Below are 19,975 nucleotides of genomic sequence, written 5' to 3' on the forward strand. Positions count from 1 at the left end.
TGTGTAGGGCAGGGTCAGTCTGTGGATCAGGAATTTCCGCATTGGATGACTTCATCGATGAGAGCTGGTTTAATCCTATCTTTTAGCCACAATAGAATGTGTGCATGGGGCATACCTCTCTTTTGCCACTCTATGGTGTACATGTAGCAATTTGTACAGCCGAAAATGTTACTCTTCGTGAGCAAGTCTATCATTTTGCGAATCTTGAGATGAAATACACGACTGATAAGGTCATGGCGATCGTGAGGTTTTTGATGTGGAAGGAGAATTTCAGTGATGTCAGGCCATTTAGGATTGCAAGTAAATGTGATAAATAAGTCAGGGCGGCCATAATGACGTACGTATGTCATTGCGTCTTGTGTACGCTCGTGCGTATAGCGAGGTCCTCCAGTGAAGGAAGATGGTAATATCACAGCTTGACCAAGTTCTATTAAATCAGTGTCGTTTTTGTCAATAGCATCTTTTAAGTGAACGTAATTTTCAGCACGTAGTTTTTTCTGATTTAGTCTGATATAATTTAGTCTTTCAGATTCAATTTTTGCGTACATATCAACTAAAAACTGATTTAATAAAGTTCGGAAGAAAAGGATAGTATTATCATGATGTTGTCTGATCATAAGGCTGTATGAATAGAAGTTTGCTGCAGAGACGGTTTTGTTCATAGGTAACTTACTGGTAGCATGAACTTGAGGTATAGACACAGAATAGCCGTCTTCACCATAGCAGAACATGAGAGGATATTGAAGTGCATCATAGGATCTGTGGGTTTCCTTAATGCGTTGTAGTTTATTGTCTCTGGTTTTCAAGACAATATCTCTATTGTTGAACGTTTGCCCAACGATGACAACACCAACTTGATGAACTGTGGGTTTATTAAATCTGCCTTTGTGTGCATGTAATGGTTTTTTGTCTGCGTGAATGACAACTTTGAAGTCTTTGTCATCATCTGAAATACTGTCCATTGTGGAGTGGAAGTCCTGGATGTAAGTGTTACAGTCATGGAGCATTTTTTGTAATTGCTTGACCAGGGGTATGTTAAGTCCAGAAAAATTAGCGCAGTGGATTTGTGCTTCCTTTTCATCATCCCCGACAAAATACATTTGCAAAAATTTGTGTTCCTCACTCGGCACAGGTAAAAGACTGCCAATCAAGTGATACACTTGTCCCTGAACTTTAAATGAAGGCATAAAATTTCCCTCAACGATTTGTTTAGCACCAAATGACGTCATTTGAAATGTGCTGTTGTACTTTCGAATATTGTTCAAGAAATGCTCACTTTGAGGATGTTCGCCATTTAACAGGCCCTCAAGAAGGTCAGGAAGCTTACGTAAAGGAGTGAGAGAGACTTTACCACCATTACAGCACAAACCAGGAGACTCGCATTTCCACTTCTGAGCTTGACAATAGTCACAGTGAACATCCATGGATCCAATGTGTACTGTTTTTTCAGACTCATAATGTATGTTTGGGTCGTACGCAAATCCACAATTGGCTTTTTTGAGCCAAATCTGTTGTTTTCGTATGAGCCGCTTTTCATTATTGGGATTGTATCTAGAAACAGAAGCTCTGTTAACTTGTGGATTTGCCTCCGTGAATTTAGCGACAGCGTCTCTATGAACTTGTGGATTTGCTTGCGAGTATTTAGCCACAGCGTACCTATTAACTTGTGGATGTGCTTGCGAGTATTTAGCCACAGCGTCCCTATGAACTTGTGGATTTGCTTCTGAGTATTTAGCCGCAGCATCCCTATGAACTTGTGGATTTGCTTGCGAGTACTTAGCCACAGCGTCCCTATGAACTTGTGGATTTGCTTTTGAGGATTTAGCCACAGCGTCCCTATGAACTTGTGGATGTGCTTGCGAGTATTTAGCCACAGCGTCCCTATGAACTTGTGGATTTGCTTCTGAGTATTTAGCCACAGCGTCCCTATGAACTTGTGGATTTGCTTCTGAGTATTTAGCCACAGCGTCCCTATGAACTTGTGGATTTGCTTTTGTGTATTTAGCCACAGCGTCCCTATGAACTTGTGGATTTGCTTCTGAGTATTTAGCCACAGTGTGTTTATTAACTTGTGGATTTTTGTGCGAGTATTTGGCGGCAGCTGCACGAAGTTGCTTCCGTCTAGCTGCATCAGAAAATCTACTACGACGTCTGATACGCCTCCTTTTTACTGTGTTCTCACAGCTTGGATTGCTGCTGTCATAATTGGCTCGAGCTGGATTTGTGTTGAACTGACATTCGGTATGTGTCAATCGATATAAGCATACAACTGGCTTCATCAATAACTTCGCATCCATCTTTTGAGAGTTGAAATATTCATAAACATCAAAGTGTCCACTACTCAAATTGTCACCTGTGAATCTAAGATGTTTAAGAGGCATTGACGGTTCTCCAAAGGTGTAAAATATTTGGCCATTTCGGTATACTTGAAAGCGACAACCAAACAATTCAGCGGCAGCCATCAACTTGCATGCAGAACCATAGGTGAAGGGCTTAAGCATTTCAGTCTTATAGTGCTCCTGTGTAGTATAATTATCTCCTGTACCATCATCAGTCCACACTTTGAACCTGTCCCAGTCATTTAATACATAAGACACAATGTATATCAAAAGTGAGCCTGATATGTCCGTGCAATATGTAACACAGAGAATGGAAAAGGCAGGCGCCATCTCCGGGCATACACACCACTCGGTAAGTGACAGTTCTTTGATTGATGGTGATCACCTCAATAGACATTTTAATAGGGGTAGAGTTGGAAGAATAAAGGGAATGGGTACTTGATCAACAGCAGAGAAGTCGCGGATTAAATAAAGAAAATGGGTACCTGAACACTAAAGTAAGTGTAAAATATGTACACAATAACTATAACAATCTTAACAAATGAACAATAAAACAACGGAGAACCCGTGGATTAAATGTGCCTTATAAACTGCGGAGTGCCTTAAATGAGCAGGCAGTCAGGCTAAGAAAGGGATTGAAAAATACTGTATAAACAAAGAAAACAACAGCAGAGAAGCCGCGGATTAAATAAAGGAAATGGGTACGTGAACAATAAACTAAGTGTAAAATATCTACACAATAACTATAACAATCTTAACAAATGAACAATAAAACAGCGGAGAACCCGTGGATTAAATGTGCCTTATAAACTGCGGAGCGCCTTAAATGGGCAGACAGTCAGGCAAAGAAAGGGATTGAAATATACTGTATAAACAAAGAAAACAACAGCAGAGAAGCCGCGGATTAAATAAAGGAAATGGGTATGTGAACAATAAACTAAGTGTAAAATATCTACACAATAACTATAACAATCTTAACAAATGAACAATAAAACAGCGGAGAACCCGTGGATTAAATGTGCCTTATAAACTGCGGAGCGCGTTATATGGGCAGGCAGTCAGGCAAAGAAAGGGATTCAAATATACTGTATAAACGAAGAAAACAACAGCAGAGAAGCCGCGGATTAAATAAAGGAAATGGGTACGTGAACAATAAACTAAGTGTAAAATATCTACACAATAACTATAACAATCTTAACAAATGAACAATAAAACAGCGGAGAACCCGTGGATTAAATGTGCCTTATAAACTGCGGAGCGCCTTAAATGGGCAGACAGTCAGGCAAAGAAAGGGATTGAAATATACTGTATAAACAAAGAAAACAACAGCAGAGAAGCCGCGGATTAAATAAAGGAAATGGGTATGTGAACAATAAACTAAGTGTAAAATATCTACACAATAACTATAACAATCTTAACAAATGAACAATAAAACAGCGGAGAACCCGTGGATTAAATGTGCCTTATAAACTGCGGAGCGCGTTATATGGGCAGGCAGTCAGGCAAAGAAAGGGATTCAAATATACTGTATAAACGAAGAAAACAACAGCAGAGAAGCCGCGGATTAAATAAAGGAAATGGGTACGTGAACAATAAACTAAGTGTAAAATATCTACACAATAACTATAATAATCCTAACAAATGAACAATAAAACGGCGGAGAACCGTGGATTAAATGTGCCTTATAAACTGCGGAGTGTGTTATATGGGCAGGCAGTGAGGCAAAGAAAGGGATTCAAATATATAAACGAAGAAAACAACAGCAGAGAAGCCGCGGATTAAATAAAGGAAATGGGTACGTGAACAATAAACTAAGTGTAAAATATCTACACAATAACTATAATAATCCTAAGAAATGAACAATAAAACAGCGGAGAACCCGTGGATTAAATGTGCCTTATAAACTGCGGAGCACGTTATATGGGCAGGCAGTCAGGCAAAGAAAGGGATTCAAATATATAAACAAAGAACACAACAGCAGAGAAGCCGCGGATTAAATAAAGGAAATGGGTACGTGAACAATAAACTAAGTGTAAAATATCTACACAATAACTATAACAATCTTAACAAATGAACAATAAAACAGTGGAGAACCCGTGGATGAAATGTGCCTTATATGGCGTTTGTTTATAACACAGGGAAAAAAATGTGTAAAGACTGCTTCACAAAAAAACTGCAGAGCGCCTTATCTTCCTTGGCGAAGCAAGGAAAAAGGACGGCCTTATATCTCGTTCGTTTATAACACAGCGAAAAAGATGTGTAAAGACCGCTTCACGAAAAAACTGCAGAGCGCCTTAGCTTCCTTGGCGAAGCAAGGAAAAAGGACGGCCTTATATCTCGCTTGTTTATAACACAGTGAAAAAGATGTGTAAAGACCGCTTCACAAAAAAACTGCAGAGCACCTTAGCTTCCTTGGCGAAGCAAGGAAAAAGGACGGCCTTATATCTCGTTCGTTTATAAAACTGTGGATAAGCTTTGAAAAGAATGCCTCCTTGGCGAAGCAAAGAAAGGAATTCACACACCACAGCGAAGAACGGCTTTACATGGGCAGGCAGTCAATTACGTGGGAGGCGTGGTGATTTCCGCAGCAGCCGCAGGGAGGCGTGATGATGCAAGACGCAACCGCCTCACACGGCGACCGAGCTGCCCGCTATGGCCGTATACAGTATACGAAAGTAGGTTCCAGTTATGACCGTTACGCTTTGAATTTCGAAATGAAACCTGCCTAACTTTTGTAAGTAAGCTGTAAGGAATGAGCCTGCCAAATTTCAGCCTTCCACCTACACGGGAAGTTGGACAATTAGTGATGAGTGAGTCAGTCAGTCAGTCAGTCAGTCAGTCAGTGAGTCAGTCAGTGAGGGCTTTGCCTTTTATTAGTATAGATTAATCTCCTAATGGAATCAGATGTGCAAGAGTTGAGCCAGAGGAAGATTTGTAAATTAGATGCCTAAAGATATTGTTAATTAACCAACACTGTTGTAAATCCCACAAACCTGTCACATCTGTATTATTATTGTAACAGTTGTAAGGGTAAACATATATGTGCAAAACTGCAAAAATGAAGTCAGAGAGCTTTCGTTAGAAGCTATATATTTTAATTTATTTTGTCTTTTATTTTTCTTTTCTTCATTATGTAAAGCACTTTGAGCTACTTGTTGTATGAAAATGTGCTATATAAATAAATGTTGTTGTTGTTGTTGTTATGGAAAAGTAATTGAAGAATTTTGGAATTTTGCTTGTTAAAAATGGGTAGGAAACCTATTAGTAAAGTCCTGTACTGGTGATAAAGTTGGTTGAAGTAAAGGAGTGAAAATTAAACACTGTCCCAAGCAGTGAGTAGCCTGCAGATAGATGTCATTTTGGTTAAATATGCAGGGTACAGTATAGACAAGTGAGACAGTTAAGAGTTTATGGGTAACAGTTATATAGCTGACATTTCTTACTATCTCCCTTTTTGAAAATAACCTAATAGGTTACTTGATGCCTTTCATGTTAGGTGCATGTTACAAGTGATCTGATAACACTATAAAACAGGCGCTGTCTGTGGGGTGCAAAGGGGCAACTGCTCCCTAAGCCTAAAGTGGCAGGAGCGGGGAGTACAACCAAATCTTGAAGCAATGCTAAAGAAAAGTCATAATTAATAAACAAAGAGATGAAGCCCATATTGGCTACGCTTGAGTCGGTATTTTACTACAGGCTAATAAGGCTACAATCAGACTACAGTGACTGGATTCAGGTTTTTGACTCATATCACATTGTTTTATTTGACTGTTCAAATTAATTTTGAAGTGATTCAAACCCAGTATGAATGTGTACTGATACCTGTCCTGAATTCAGCAAAATCTATAAAAAATAATTAGACAGATATTGGATTAATTAATTAATAAAAGTGGCACAACATTTGAAACGATTAATATCTAACCCTCATTTAAGTTCAGCTACATTTTTCTTTATGGCAACAGACTATTTGGTGTACTTTTCAGTAGCATAATTCTGCAAGACACAAGGCAAGGGAAGTACTGGAGTTTGTGTAAATAAAATGGCTTCATGTAGTTATTTGTTTCTTCTTACACTGATGTTGATAAAGTAAAGCTTCCAAATTGTTTATTTTTATGTGTGCACTCTGTTCAGTTTAACTTAATTAAATTTTAATTACTGTTTTTCAAAGAAAACAAACTCAAGCACAAACTCAGTTCAACTCTTTTTTTATAGCACTCTTCACTGAGTACAGATGCAGTGCACTGTGACAGGTTCTCAGATTAAATGAGAGTATAAAATGCAGTTATAAAGTTTACAAATTACAAAATACAGAATTAGTTCACATAAAGACAGATTTGTTTACACACTGTGAAAGAATAAACAGAGATTATAAAGGTTTGGGGCACCAAAGTTGTCCTTGTGTATTAATCTGATGGAAAATAAAATGAGACAAAAAATCAAATTAAGTCTTCTTCATACGGTTCTCTCCATATTCTCCCAAGATGGAGGTCTAAGTAAGACAGTCAAGGGAAGAGATGAGTTTGATAGACCGGATACCAGAAGTGACTTCACCGGAGACCAGTCTGTCAACCATTCTTTCTGAAGAGGGAGGTGGAAGAGAGGCATTAGATGACAGTGCCAACACCAGTGGTTTGGAGGATTATTACTATCAAATGAGCCCTGAGGTTGTCTCCCATTTGCATGGTTGTGACAGCACTCAGAAAACAAAGTAGTAACTGGTTCATGTACATGGAAACCAATAATATCTGTCCTTTAATTAAATGTTGAAGCAATATTGCATCATGCGGTTGTGTCCTGTTTTACATGAATTACTTGTTGCACATGTCCGTCAATCACTTCTGACTGGTAGAAATGTTTGTCCACTCCTCCACGCTAAACTGCTATAACTTTGCAAAGTTTTCTTTAATTGAATTAACTTTATTGACTGTTGCTTGAAAAGTGGTTTGGTGAAGCCCACACAAATAAAATATCAGTGTAAAGAAGATTTCCTACCAGTGCAGTGCTCCAGAGCTCCTTTCTGTTTGACAACAAGCCTGTTGTTGTTCTGAAGTCATTTTGTTTTTAATATATCTAGCTTAGTCAAACAGGGTCCAGAGCCACAGTATAAACAGAGATCATAAACAAAACATTAATTACATTTTTTGTATAATTTTTGTCATAAAGGAAAAAAATATGTCAAAATTGAGACAGTAAAGAACAAACATAACAAAAATGCTGGGCAAGAGAAAAACGCTAAACTCCAAAAAGAAACTTAACAGACTACACTGAAAGCGTTTTTATAGTGGCAAGAATTTATTATGACCTCTCCTAAAATTAAGATCACTCCTGTTATGTGACTGCTGCTTTATTAGCATTGACTTGCAGCATCATGAGTGAAATCAGACACGAGTAACATATAAAAGAAGGGTCATGGATCAGAGATTAGAATGCTACCTGATAGGAGGGTAGAACAATCGTCTACAAAAAATTATCATTTAAGTACCCTGTTTTCTTGTGGGATTATGAAACTTTAAGGGAAAGAAATGATTTTGTCATGAACATTGAAGTAACATTTTACTTAAATATATGCCAGTGAATGTGTAACTGTTTTTCAACTCAGTAAATCTGTATGCTTTTGAAGTTGTGTTAGCAGTAATAAATAATATTTCATATTTTTAAAAAATGAATGTCTTGGCAGAATTAGGTCATAAATTACATTTTTTGTCAGTAAATGACAAGAGAGAACAAAAGGATGTTAAATATGGTCGCTGCTGCGTAACTATTTCAGAGAGAAACAGAGACACTATTAAAATTGAGATTTGACAGAGCATGTTACATTATGACCTCCATGAAAAAAGTGCAGTGTGTTTGAATATAGATATCTGTAAGAAGAGTTTAGCATCAAAATATGAATTTCATTTTTGTTTTATGTCAGTATTTGGATTAAAAATAGATAAAAGAATTACTGTTATATACAAACAAGATGCACTTCACTTTTAGATATATATTTGATTTCATTGTAAACTGGCCGGTAAAACATGTATTTGATTATATTTTGGTGAATTTAAAAATAAATGCAAAAGTAATGCTAAACATAATCTTTAATTTATTTAAAAAACAAAAAACTTTATTTGTTATAGCTCCTTTCTGAAGTGATTTAATAAAATTAAATAAGGTCTGAGATTGGCAATCATTGATTTATAATTAAGCAATTGGGTTGGAAAAAAACCTGCAGCCACTGCAACCCTCCAGGACCAATGCTGCCTACCTCTGCCTTAGCCAATACTTCATTGCCTTCCTATACTGTATACAAAGCACCTTATTGACAAATATTATTCCAAATTGCTTTAAATGTTCAGGTAGGTTAAAGACTTGCAAAGACACATATTGTTACTTAGGCAGTGATTATAGGCATGCAGGTCACACAGAAAGATGGTAGTTGTTTTGAAAAATGGCTTACCTACCTGTCACCTATTATTTGTAGTAGTATTTAACTTTTATAGTTCACACATCCATGACCACTAATGGCAATTTACAGTTTTACTGCTAACAATACATAGGTTTGACTATGATGACTCATCAGTTCCAATGTCTTTGGTATTTCATTTGTAAATAATAACAAAATTCCAGTAAAATCGAGTCTCAACTGCATAGATAGATATAAACAATCAGATTTAATTGTAGCCAAGATGTCGAATAAGATAACATTTGAATCCATGTCTAAAATTAATAACTATGGATGATTAATCCTAGGTTTGCCACTGAAGATCTTTATTCAGGTAATAGTGTAATTCATATAAAATTATTATCTGATAAGACCATATAAATTTTGTAAACTGTATCAGAAAATGTTTTATTTGGTGGCTTTCATTCTGCCAAGGAAGAATAGCAATTTGTTAACAAACTTGTGGGTAGTTATGTGTTCCTTGTAACTTTATTTTAGTTAAATCCAAACTAAGCATATTTAGAAAAGAAAATGATTTAATGTGCAACTAAAAACTATTTGTTATCATTTCTGTGAGCAATTATAATAGATGAAAAGTAGCAATAATTAACATTATATAGTGAGTGTTGTCATGTTGATATATGTGGTGTGGCACACGGCTGGGGGTGGTACCCAGCTGGGATGCCCAGGAGAACCGGAGGAGGGCTTGTGCCTCCTCCTGACCACGAGGGGGCGACCGCCCTGGTTGTGTTGGGGACCACGGATGCAGGGCTTGGAAGCCCAACCCTGTAGGGTCCCGTGGTCACCGCCAGGGGGCGCCCCGATGCCTTGGGAGACCTGGACCTCAGCACTTCCGCCACACCCGGAAGTGCTGGGGGGAAGAGGATCGGGGACACCCGGAGTCCTTCCGGGTGTGCAGCCAGAACTTCCGCCACACAGGGGAGTGTCGGCGGAGGAGTGTCAGGAAGCACCTGGAGCCCATCCGGGTGCATAAAAGGGGCCGCCTCCCTCGATTCGGGAGCTGGAGTCGGGTGGAAGAGGACAGAGCGTGGAGGAGAGGAGCGGAGGCGGACTAGAGACAGTGAAAGGCATTGTGGAAAGGCCAGGACTTAAGGGGTGATTGGTGCTGCGGCACTGGGTTGTGCTCACTTACTTATTGTAAATAAATGTGTGTGTGGTGAAATCATCATGTCTACCTGTCTGTGTCTGGGCTGTACACCACAGTGGCTTCACTATTTAGTTCTTTAGACTACTTCATACATTCTAAACATTATACATTCTACTGCTAATTGCACATTTACACACAAAAAAATAGAAAATCTCCATTTATAACTGTATTCTTGATGGCAGCTTAAAGCAGTACTGTAATAGTTCTTCAAGAAATGTACCAGATTGTGCTGTAAGACATAGTTGAAATATCTACAGTCTAGGCAACCCTAAATTCACTTGGTATTATTTTGGGAGATTGTCTGCATTAGCGTGCCATCCTGCCTAGGGTAATTGCTGCCTTATACCTGATGCTTCTGGAATAGGCCTCGAACCACCACAATGCTACAGGGGTAAGTGGATATAGAAAATGAATGAGTTATAGTTATTCATTTTCTTTATCTTACAGTTTTTACATTTTGTCTCTGAATTAGTAACAAGATACATACTACTTTTTCTTTAATACCATTAACATAGTGTTAATTAGATTAGAAACTGCTATGGGGCTTGAGCTTACTGTATAATTAAATTGATTTTGATTATTTTTTAAAGGTCACATATTCACATTATACGTTTATTTTCTTAAGACCATTTATACTCGGGTCATCATAGCAGGAACATTACCAGGCAACACTCTACTGTAGTCTCGAACCTTTCCTAGATGGGATGCTTGTCTAGCACATGGTACACTGATACCTGTACCTTTACTGACTCATACTGGGACTACTTAGCATTAGGTGTGAGATAACTAGAATACTTAAAAAAAATGAAGACAAGGAAGGATCGTACTAAATTAGACGTCATACTACATGTGTTTTCCAGAGATTTTCAGTTATGGCCTTCGTTTACATAATCTTAGTGACTTGCACCATGCGCAGTTGCCCACCAGTTCTGTAGTGTGACATCATCAACAACTTAGTCATAATGGTCTGTGACTAGCCATGACAAAATCATACATGTCTGATTTTGTCTTAAATCATAAGGGTTGGCTACTGTGTACGTGTCAGCAAGTAAAGAAAGATTACTTGTCTATGTGGTGTTTTGCTTTATTGTATTACTATGGAATGTAAAAAGGGACCAGAATAGCTATGATTACTTGTATATTTAAAATACTTGAAAAAGATTGGTTCATCCATGACCCTGTCAGGCAGTAGGCTAGCTGGCTGACAAAATGTGGTGAACTTGTAATAGTTTGGAAGTTTAAAGGTGCTGAGAAATTGACAGGAAGTCTTATACCTCATCATTCCTTGTAATTCTTTGTTGTATAATCTGAAATTTGAAATGTGCACTCGTGTGACATGCTCCCTGACTCAAGGGCATGTTGCGTCACGTGGCGTTCCCTTATTCTTACTGCCAAACCTGTTTTAAAGTAGTACTAGAGTGCATATTTTAATAGTGCTTATTGTCAGTTTCCATGAAAAATTACAAATATGTCACAATAAACAAAATAGCAATATCCAAAGGACCTTGTATTATAACACCCAACCATTTTGGAGAATGAGCACAGAAGATCTTGTTTCACAATTTCTTTTTCTGTCCATACCACTTTTTGGAAAATATACTTTTATAGTCCTTTTTGTTTATAAATTTCAATTTAAACTTCTCGTCAGAATCTACAATATGTAGTAGTTTCCTAAATTATATCATTTAAAGTCAGTCCATCATATGCGTCTCATTTCCTGCCTGTTAGATCAACACATCACCTAACTCTTGGGTCTTAAGTACTATACTGATTAAGCCAGTTATTTGTTTATAAAAATTAGTTCATATAATATCAAGCCATATAAAACCACAAAACTTACACATACACCTCTTAGCCTAGGTTGTACCTCTTGTTAGAATGTGGAGTGCATTATATATGTGGGAACAATTAAAGTACTTCATATTCTTATTCCTTTTCTTTTTTCTTGAGACTATGCAAGGTATTTTATGTCAACAGTTGGACAAAACTCTGCTACTTATTGGAGCCCCAATACTATTGAAAGCTGCCATGTGGACATGTTTTCTGCCAGCCCCCACTCTGACTACACTTCATATTAAATAGATTTCAATCGAAGGACAGACATTTTTTCATTTACTGCCTCCTAGCGAATAGTTAGAACATTTGAACAATCTAGATAAGAACACCCCATTTAGCACAATAAAGCTTACCAGTCCTATCCACTTAATTCTTCTAAAATGACGTCAAGTCTAGTTTTTGAAAGTCCTACTGTCTACCACACTACTTGGTAAATGATTCCATGTGCCTATGGTTCTCTGTATAAAGAAAGACTTCCTAATGTTTGTGCAACTATGTCCCCATGCTCGTAATTCATCCCCTGTATCCCTAGAATCAACCTAGTTGCTCTTCTCTGGACTTTTTCCAGCACTAATATGTCCTTTTTGTACCCTGGAAACCAAAACTGTACACAGTACTCCAGATGAGGCCTCATCAGTGCGTTATTAACCTTGACCATAACTTCCTTGGACTTGTACTTTATACATTGTGCTATATAACCTAATATTATGTTAACTTTTTAATGGCATCTGAACACTGTCTGGAAGTTGACAGTGTCGAGTCCACTATGACTCCTAAATCCTTCTCATAAGGTGTACTTTTGATTTGCTGACCTCCCATTGTGTATTCAAACCTAACATTTGTAGTAACTTCCTACATGTAATATTTTAGATTTGCATTATATTTCATCTGCCACAAATCTGCCCAAGCCTGTATGCTATCTAGTTCCCTCTGTAATGATTTAATGGATTCAAGATTATGTGCCAATCCACCTATCTTGGTATCATCTGTAAACTTAAGCAGTTTCTTACTTGGATTTATACAGTATATACTGTATTAAAAATATCAGCGGCCCTACCACTGATCCTTGTGGAACTTCATTCATAACACCAGCCAATTCAGTGTTAATTGCATAACCCTCTGCTTCTTTCTGTATCTGAGCCAATTATGCACCCATCTACACACAACATCCTGAACTTCCGCTTTAGTTTAATGCCCAACCTCTCATGTGACACCTTATCAAATGCTTCCTGAAAGTCAAGGTAAATAATATAACATGCTCCACTTTGATCATATCCTTGTGTTGCTTTCTCATAGAATTCCAGTATGTTGGTAAAACATGACCTGCCTCTTCTGAACCCATGTTATCTGTTCAGTAAAACTCCTGCTCTTACCATGAGTTGGTCAATCATTCCCTTAATAATTCTTTCCAATAATTTACCTGTGATGCATGCTAAGCTTACTGGCATATAGTTGCTTGGATCTGCCCAGTCAGCCTTTTTATAATAATGGGATAATATTTGCCATTTTCCAGTCCTTCAGAATTATTCCAGTGTGCAGTGACTTCCTAACAACATGAGTCAAGGGTTTATATATGTACTCGCTAACCTCCTTAAGAACTCGAGGATACATATTATCTGGTCCTGGTGATTTGTTTGATTTCAGCCTATTTAATCTAAGCCTCACTTGTCCCTGTACAATTTCCAAATCACTCAGTACCTCCTTAGTAGTCCATTTTACCACTGGGAGGATATCTACTTCCTCACATGTGAAGACTTCTGAAAAATCTGCGTTTAGTGCATCTGTTATTTCACTGTCTGTATTTTTTAATTCCACTTTACTATTCCTGATTCACTTCCTCTTCCCCTTGACTGTTCTTTTACTACAAAATACTTAAAGAATTACTTTGTGTCAACTTTCGTCTTATCTGGTATGTTCCTCCTTAGCTGTCTTTTAGCCTCTATAATATCCTTCCTAATGGTTGTCCTTATGTTCTCATATGCCCTGCCATTCACACTGGAGTTATTTTGATTTACGTTAGAGTTATATACATCATCATCCATGTTATAGGCACACAACATCATACTGGTTTTCCTCTTCCATCCATCCATCCATTTTCCAACCCGTTTATTTTAAAAATGACTTATTATTAAACCAGACACATCACACCTTACTTAACTTGCCATTAAGTCTTTCATTTAATTTACTTCTGACAGAACCTTTTCCAAAATACTAAAGGTTTCTGCGTTACTACAAATTTTTCTAATGATGCAGCCTTCTCAACAACAACATTTATTTATATAGCACATTTTCATAAAAAAAGTAGCTCAAAGTGCTTTACATACTGAAGAAAAGAAAAATAAAAGACAAAATAAGAAATTAAAATAAGACAACATTAGTTAACATAGAAAAGGAGTAAGGTCTGATGGCCAGGGTGGACAGAAAAAAAAAAAAAAAAACTCCAGAAGCTGGAGAAAAAAATAAAATCTGTAGGGGTTCCAGGTTACGAGACCACCCAGTCCCCTCTTTTTCCCTTTGCTGATAGATTGTCAGTAGGAATTCTTTGGAGTAAAGGTGTATATTTAATTATACAATATGATCAATCCTATCTTTATGATCCATTCAGAATATTGTCTTAATGCAGTTGTCACTGATAACACTGTATATGATAATATATGAGTGGAAATATTATCTTACATCCCAAATGAGATGAACTTTCGCAATGAAATAAAGAGAAAATACCTACCATAGATTCAGAAAGTATTCAGATCTCTTCACTTTTTTCACATTTTTCTATTTTGCAACCTTATGCTAAAATTGTTTCAATTATTTTTCCCTTATTAACCAATACTTGACACCCCAGAATGAGAAAGCAAAAACAACATATTAGAAATTTTTCCAAAAAAAGTAAGAAGAATAAGAATAACTGTGATATTACAATAACACACGTTACTCAGCAGTTAAAAAACTGAAGAGTTCTGAATGCACTGCACGTTTCTAAATATCTTAGTAAAATCATGAAGTTTTAGTCCATCAAAGATTCAAGGATGGTGCCAGAGAACCAACTGTTCAGGAGAACATAGTCAGGAGTAAAATGAGTGTCAGTAGCTAATTTAGTTTGCCTGACAGAAACTAAAAGTAAAACCAAAAGACTTAATTATGTGTTCTAGGTTCCTTACTCAGTCCAGTGTCCAAATCTCTACTCTTATAACAAAACTTTACTTTAAAAATACTTATTCTGCTCAAAAATAAATATGAAAGGATTTAAGCTAGACCAGAAGATGAATGCCTGAGAAATGCCAAAGATTTTTATCTTCTTTATACTTAGCTATCCCTACCTGATAGATCATGGCTTCATATTAGAACAAAATCAGATCAATTAAGATGAACCTGGGGCAGAAGACCTGAGCACCATTAAAGAAATTCCTATAATTATTAAATTATCATCCTGAGCCAAGTACAACCTTGCTTTTGGTTAATAATAAGCAAGGCCAAGACCAGAAAAGGGGAGCATGTGCTGAGCAAAGCCCAGTACAAACAGTAATGGATGTATGGCTTTCATCATACTGTAAATCTGGAGCCTGTCCATCATGTCACAACACTAATAAATAAAATAAAAATAAAACACACTGTTTAATATTGGAAATTTAGAAAGGTCCTTTAATTCACTCAGTTCTCTGAAAATTCAGCAATAAAAATGATTTAAAGAAAAAAAAAAGAAAACCTTTTGAAGGTGTTTTAGGTAATGGAAATATAAATGTTATTATTTAGTGTAAATACCAAATCAGATAATTTAGGCACTGTTTGCAAAGTCTACTTGTTTTATTTACCATTTGAGTGTCCGTTCAAATAAGTAGAGATGTTAAAAATTAAATTGTCTGTGGAGGAGAGATACCTGATAACATCAGCATTGAAAATATAACTAAAACATTAACTAATTAAAGTATTACTTCTAATGCAATGAATATCTGGCAAGTAATTGTTTCAAATGAAAGTTTTTCCTACCACTGTTTCCCATTATATACCATATAAAAGCTTCTATCAACTTTTTGGACTTCCTGTTACAATACCTCTAAGTTTATTATTAAGAGCCACAGTACTTGAACATTAAAATAGTGACAGTTACAGTAATATTTTGCAAATATGTTTGTCAAAACTACTGCAGTCATTTTGTTAGCACTGCACGGTTACTATCCTGAAAGGCACACTTGTCTTACTTCTGATAAAACCAATCTGTAGTTTTGTACTGAAAAATTTCATAGTTCACCACCTACAGGACATTGATGTAAGAAATGGCATTTATATGATTTTGAAAACACCCATATGACAGAAATATGAAACAACTATTTTTCTGATGTTAAGAAAATGCCAGTTTGCAGAACTGTCTTATATACTGTATATATTGTACATACAGACATACACATATACTGTATATTTCCATATTAATTATATATATGGAAATTCTATTAAAATCATTTCCTGTTATTGAAAAGGCATGGTTTCAGGTAAAGGGGTTACTTAGTTCTTTGAAAACAAATATATCTGTAGCTCCCTGAAAGCAGGTGGAAACCTTTGAAGAAAATCTGCTTTTTTTATTATTATTATTATTATTATTATTATTATTATTATTGTTGTTGTTGTTGTTGTTGTTGCTATTTTGGTAATATCCATACTTCATGTGCAATTTTTATGTCAGGAGCCCAGTTTTCAGTTAACATTTAATAATTTCTTATTGTCCTGGAGTTTTTGAGTGCACATTTGGGATTCAGGATGCAATGTCAGAAAATATTGCATTACCGTTACTTAAGCTTGGTGGCAGTAATGCTTTGTTCCTTTTTTTTTTGTGTACTTTTGTTTTTTTTGTTCAGGAGTTCTTCTTCTCCCTCTCTTTCATTGCACATATTCTTTGCTGGTGGTATTGCACTTTACTTTTCAAGGTTTTGACACACATTGTCCACTTTTGGATAGCATAGTTTATATCTGCTGGGTATCTGGTGATCTCCCAACTCCCGCCCTTAACAAAGTGAATGTGTGGCTTTTACATAGTCTCTCTCTTGCTTGTGCACATGCTGCTCATTAGCAAGGTTTTGACTAATGGCTCCCTCGTCTACCTCCAATAAAGATACGTTTTCCACTCTTTCAGTGTAGGACCAGATTGCCCTTTGTAGTAAAAGGAATCACTTCAGACTTCATTATGGCCACAATCTAGGTAGTGGGGTTCCTGCTGTAGGTGGCCAGTTGCTGATTTATGATTCTTTGTTTGAGCAGAAAGTTTTAATTGATACCACAAGAAGACATCTCTGGGTTGTCACTTGGCGATTGATCATTTTTTCAGGTAAGGTGCAAATGCTGTATTCCAAAGAGGCTCTGTTAAGAGGACTGACATTAAGTGTTTCTGGCAGTGACTTTTTAAGACAATGACTTGTAGTCCAAGTATAGTAAAATGGATAATTTCAGTCTGTCCTACAACATATTGAAAGGGATTAAAAATCACTCATCCAAGTCAGTTAACCTCAGGTGGCAACAGACTATAAATTGTCATTAAACACATAAATAAAGTTTGTTTGCTTTTACAAACTGTTCACAGTATAGCTGTAAAAAACGTCTAGATGAAGAATAGAATAACATTCTTTTGGCCAAAAATATTTTCACACAATGCTTCATATACAAGTCGAGAGAGAAGACAAAGAAATTATATGTTCACATCAGTATTTATAAGCACTGAATACTGTTACATTTCTTATTATATCTGTGTCTATTCTTTAACACAGTATTTATTGGCTCTTACTGTATATGCCATAAGTAATACATATTTTGAATTGTTTAATGATGTTAAATCATGTGACACTCTTCTCCTAAAACACATCATTTCTAGTAATCGGGTGCTTGTCATAAAAGGCAAGTTAAACTAGAATGACTGCAATAATAATATTATATGTATAATATAGCATAAATGTACAGGGAATATATTCACAGTAAGCACCTGAACCAGTATACATTTTGATACGAATATGTATTTTAATCTTTGGCACTGGAAATATACTACAGCAGAGTGCTTAAGTCTATTTTTTCAGAGACCTCAAGCACCAGGTTATTGCATAAACTCAGAAAAATATGGTGATTTCAAAAAACAACTTTGTTAATTAAATTCCAATCATGAAATACATGTTAGAATTTGAAGCTTCATATGTCAAAACCCCAAAATAGATTAAAAAATACACATATAATGTACAAGTACTGTTGCTGCCCTTACAAATTTTAATTTTTTCAGCTATCACTAACTCAGCCCTAATTTTAACCATTTTTATGGAGTTTGCTTTTAACAGAAGCATTTTTGTGGGACGGCCATGATGGCACAATGCTTAGCCATGCTGCTCCACACATCCAGCTGCCTGAGTTTAAATCTCATGCCAGTTTTTTAGGTATGTTCATATAATTAAATAGAGTCATTAACTTGTCTGTTTGTTTTTCAGCTTTTCAGTTTTTTCTTGCTAAAAACGATGTCTCAAGAGAAATGGAAGAAGTTCTATATGAACAGACCATTCAGCAAACAAGCATTTTATCTGTTTGTGAACTTCTAAGAAGTCATGGTGCTCGATGGCAAATTGTTACTGTAATGGTTACTATGGGTTGCTATCAACTATCTGGCCTGAATGCTGTAAGTTAAATAATTTATTTATCCTCTACCAGGGGTGTCCAACTCTAATCCAGGAGGACCACAATGGCTGCTAGTTTTTCTTCCTGCCACTTTCTTAATCAGTGACCAATTTCTGTTGTTATTTGGCTTCTTTTCCCATCCTTTTAATTGTCATGTTTTTTAAGACTCAGTCCTCTGAATTGCTTTTTTTTTATTTAAATGTCAGCCAAACAAAAACGGTATATGAATTGAAACAACAGATGATCAGCTAAGTTGGGCCTTAAACTCCAATCAATTTCACTCCAACCAGTTTCTTAATTAATAGCCAATTGTTGTTGTTAATTAAATCCTTTATTCAGTTCCATGGCTTCCTAGTGCTGATTGTGCCAGAGCAGACATGTCCAAAACTGTTGATTTTCTTTTTACTAAAAGCACCACCAAAATGTTTTATGGGCCTGAGGAGATCAACTTTATCAAGACCTTCACCTTTTTTTACTTTAAGATATTATAAGATTGACACAAATCAGCTGGTCATGTATTGGCTTATTTTGTATCACATTATTGCTCGGCTACTAATTATGGAAAAAAGAATCAATTAAGGGGCCTGAATCCTAAATAGGAAATCAATTAAAATTAAGACAAAATGATTACTTAGCAGCAAAAACTGGTCAATAATTAAGACAAAAGTTAGAATAAAAACCTGCAGCTGCTGTGACCCTCCATTTTTCAATTTACACTGTACTTTTACAAAACTGGTTTATTTTGATTTTTACTTCAAGAACGCACAAATGTTACCTCCCAGCCACTTTTGTAATTGACTTTTGGGTTATTAAAATTGCATTTCCTTTGCAAAGATAACTTTAGTGGAATACACAGACAAAAGTATCTATAAAAAAATCATTACGGTGTGTGTTGATGGATGAGAATATTGTAATTTTTTTTTTTTCTGTACAGAGTAATATAAAGTATCATTATATGTAAAATCACTAAGTATACATGAAGAAGCTTTTGAAAATTATACAAAACACAAGCAAGCAAGAAAAACTGATTATTTATTTTGGAACTTTAAAAATGAAATATATTTTTTAATTATGTAATAATAACTTAGAGAAATGCAGCAAAACTACATATTTTTGAATAGTCGTCAAGTTTACAAATATAAACTGATAAGTGATGCATTTATTTTCAAAAACTTAGATCAGGATATAGTTCTATGAAGCTGTTTTGTTTTTAAAATTGATCCTTTCCAAAAGGACAATAATGAACTAATTTATCTTTAAGTAAAATGTTCAAAAAGTGGAAATGTGAGTGTCAGCGTAAATCAGAATTATCATTGTATAAATATTGTTCACTTGCTGCCTGGATTTTAAAGCAATGTTTGGACAAAATTCAAAACTCAACAAATCCACTCAGTTATTGAAAAACAAATATTTTTGAGTGAGTGTGCATTGCTGTGGACTGGCACCACATCCAGGGCTGATTCCTGTCTTGTATTCTGTGCTCCTAGGATAGACTGTAACCCTAAAAAGTCCATATTGAAACAGTCAGGTTTAGAAGTAGTAGATAGTCTTTTTCTTATATTCATTTCCCAA

General features: G+C 36.0%; 1 protein-coding gene across 4 annotated transcripts in view; it reads left to right on the top strand.

Moving 5' to 3' along the window:
- slc2a9l2 (solute carrier family 2 member 9, like 2) overlaps positions 1-19,975 on the top strand; it is a 197,728-nt gene that overhangs the window by 121,989 nt on the left and 55,764 nt on the right. For all 4 annotated transcript variants that reach the window (XM_028801819.2, XM_028801820.2, XM_051928220.1 and 1 more), the window contains one exon: positions 18,220-18,404. In XM_028801819.2, the coding sequence (XP_028657652.1) occupies positions 18,220-18,404 (185 nt within the window). The remainder of the gene's footprint in view (positions 1-18,219; positions 18,405-19,975) is intronic.

The sequence above is a fragment of the Erpetoichthys calabaricus genome, chromosome 5 (genome assembly GCF_900747795.2).
Source record: "Erpetoichthys calabaricus chromosome 5, fErpCal1.3, whole genome shotgun sequence".
NCBI lineage: Eukaryota > Metazoa > Chordata > Cladistia > Polypteriformes > Polypteridae > Erpetoichthys > Erpetoichthys calabaricus.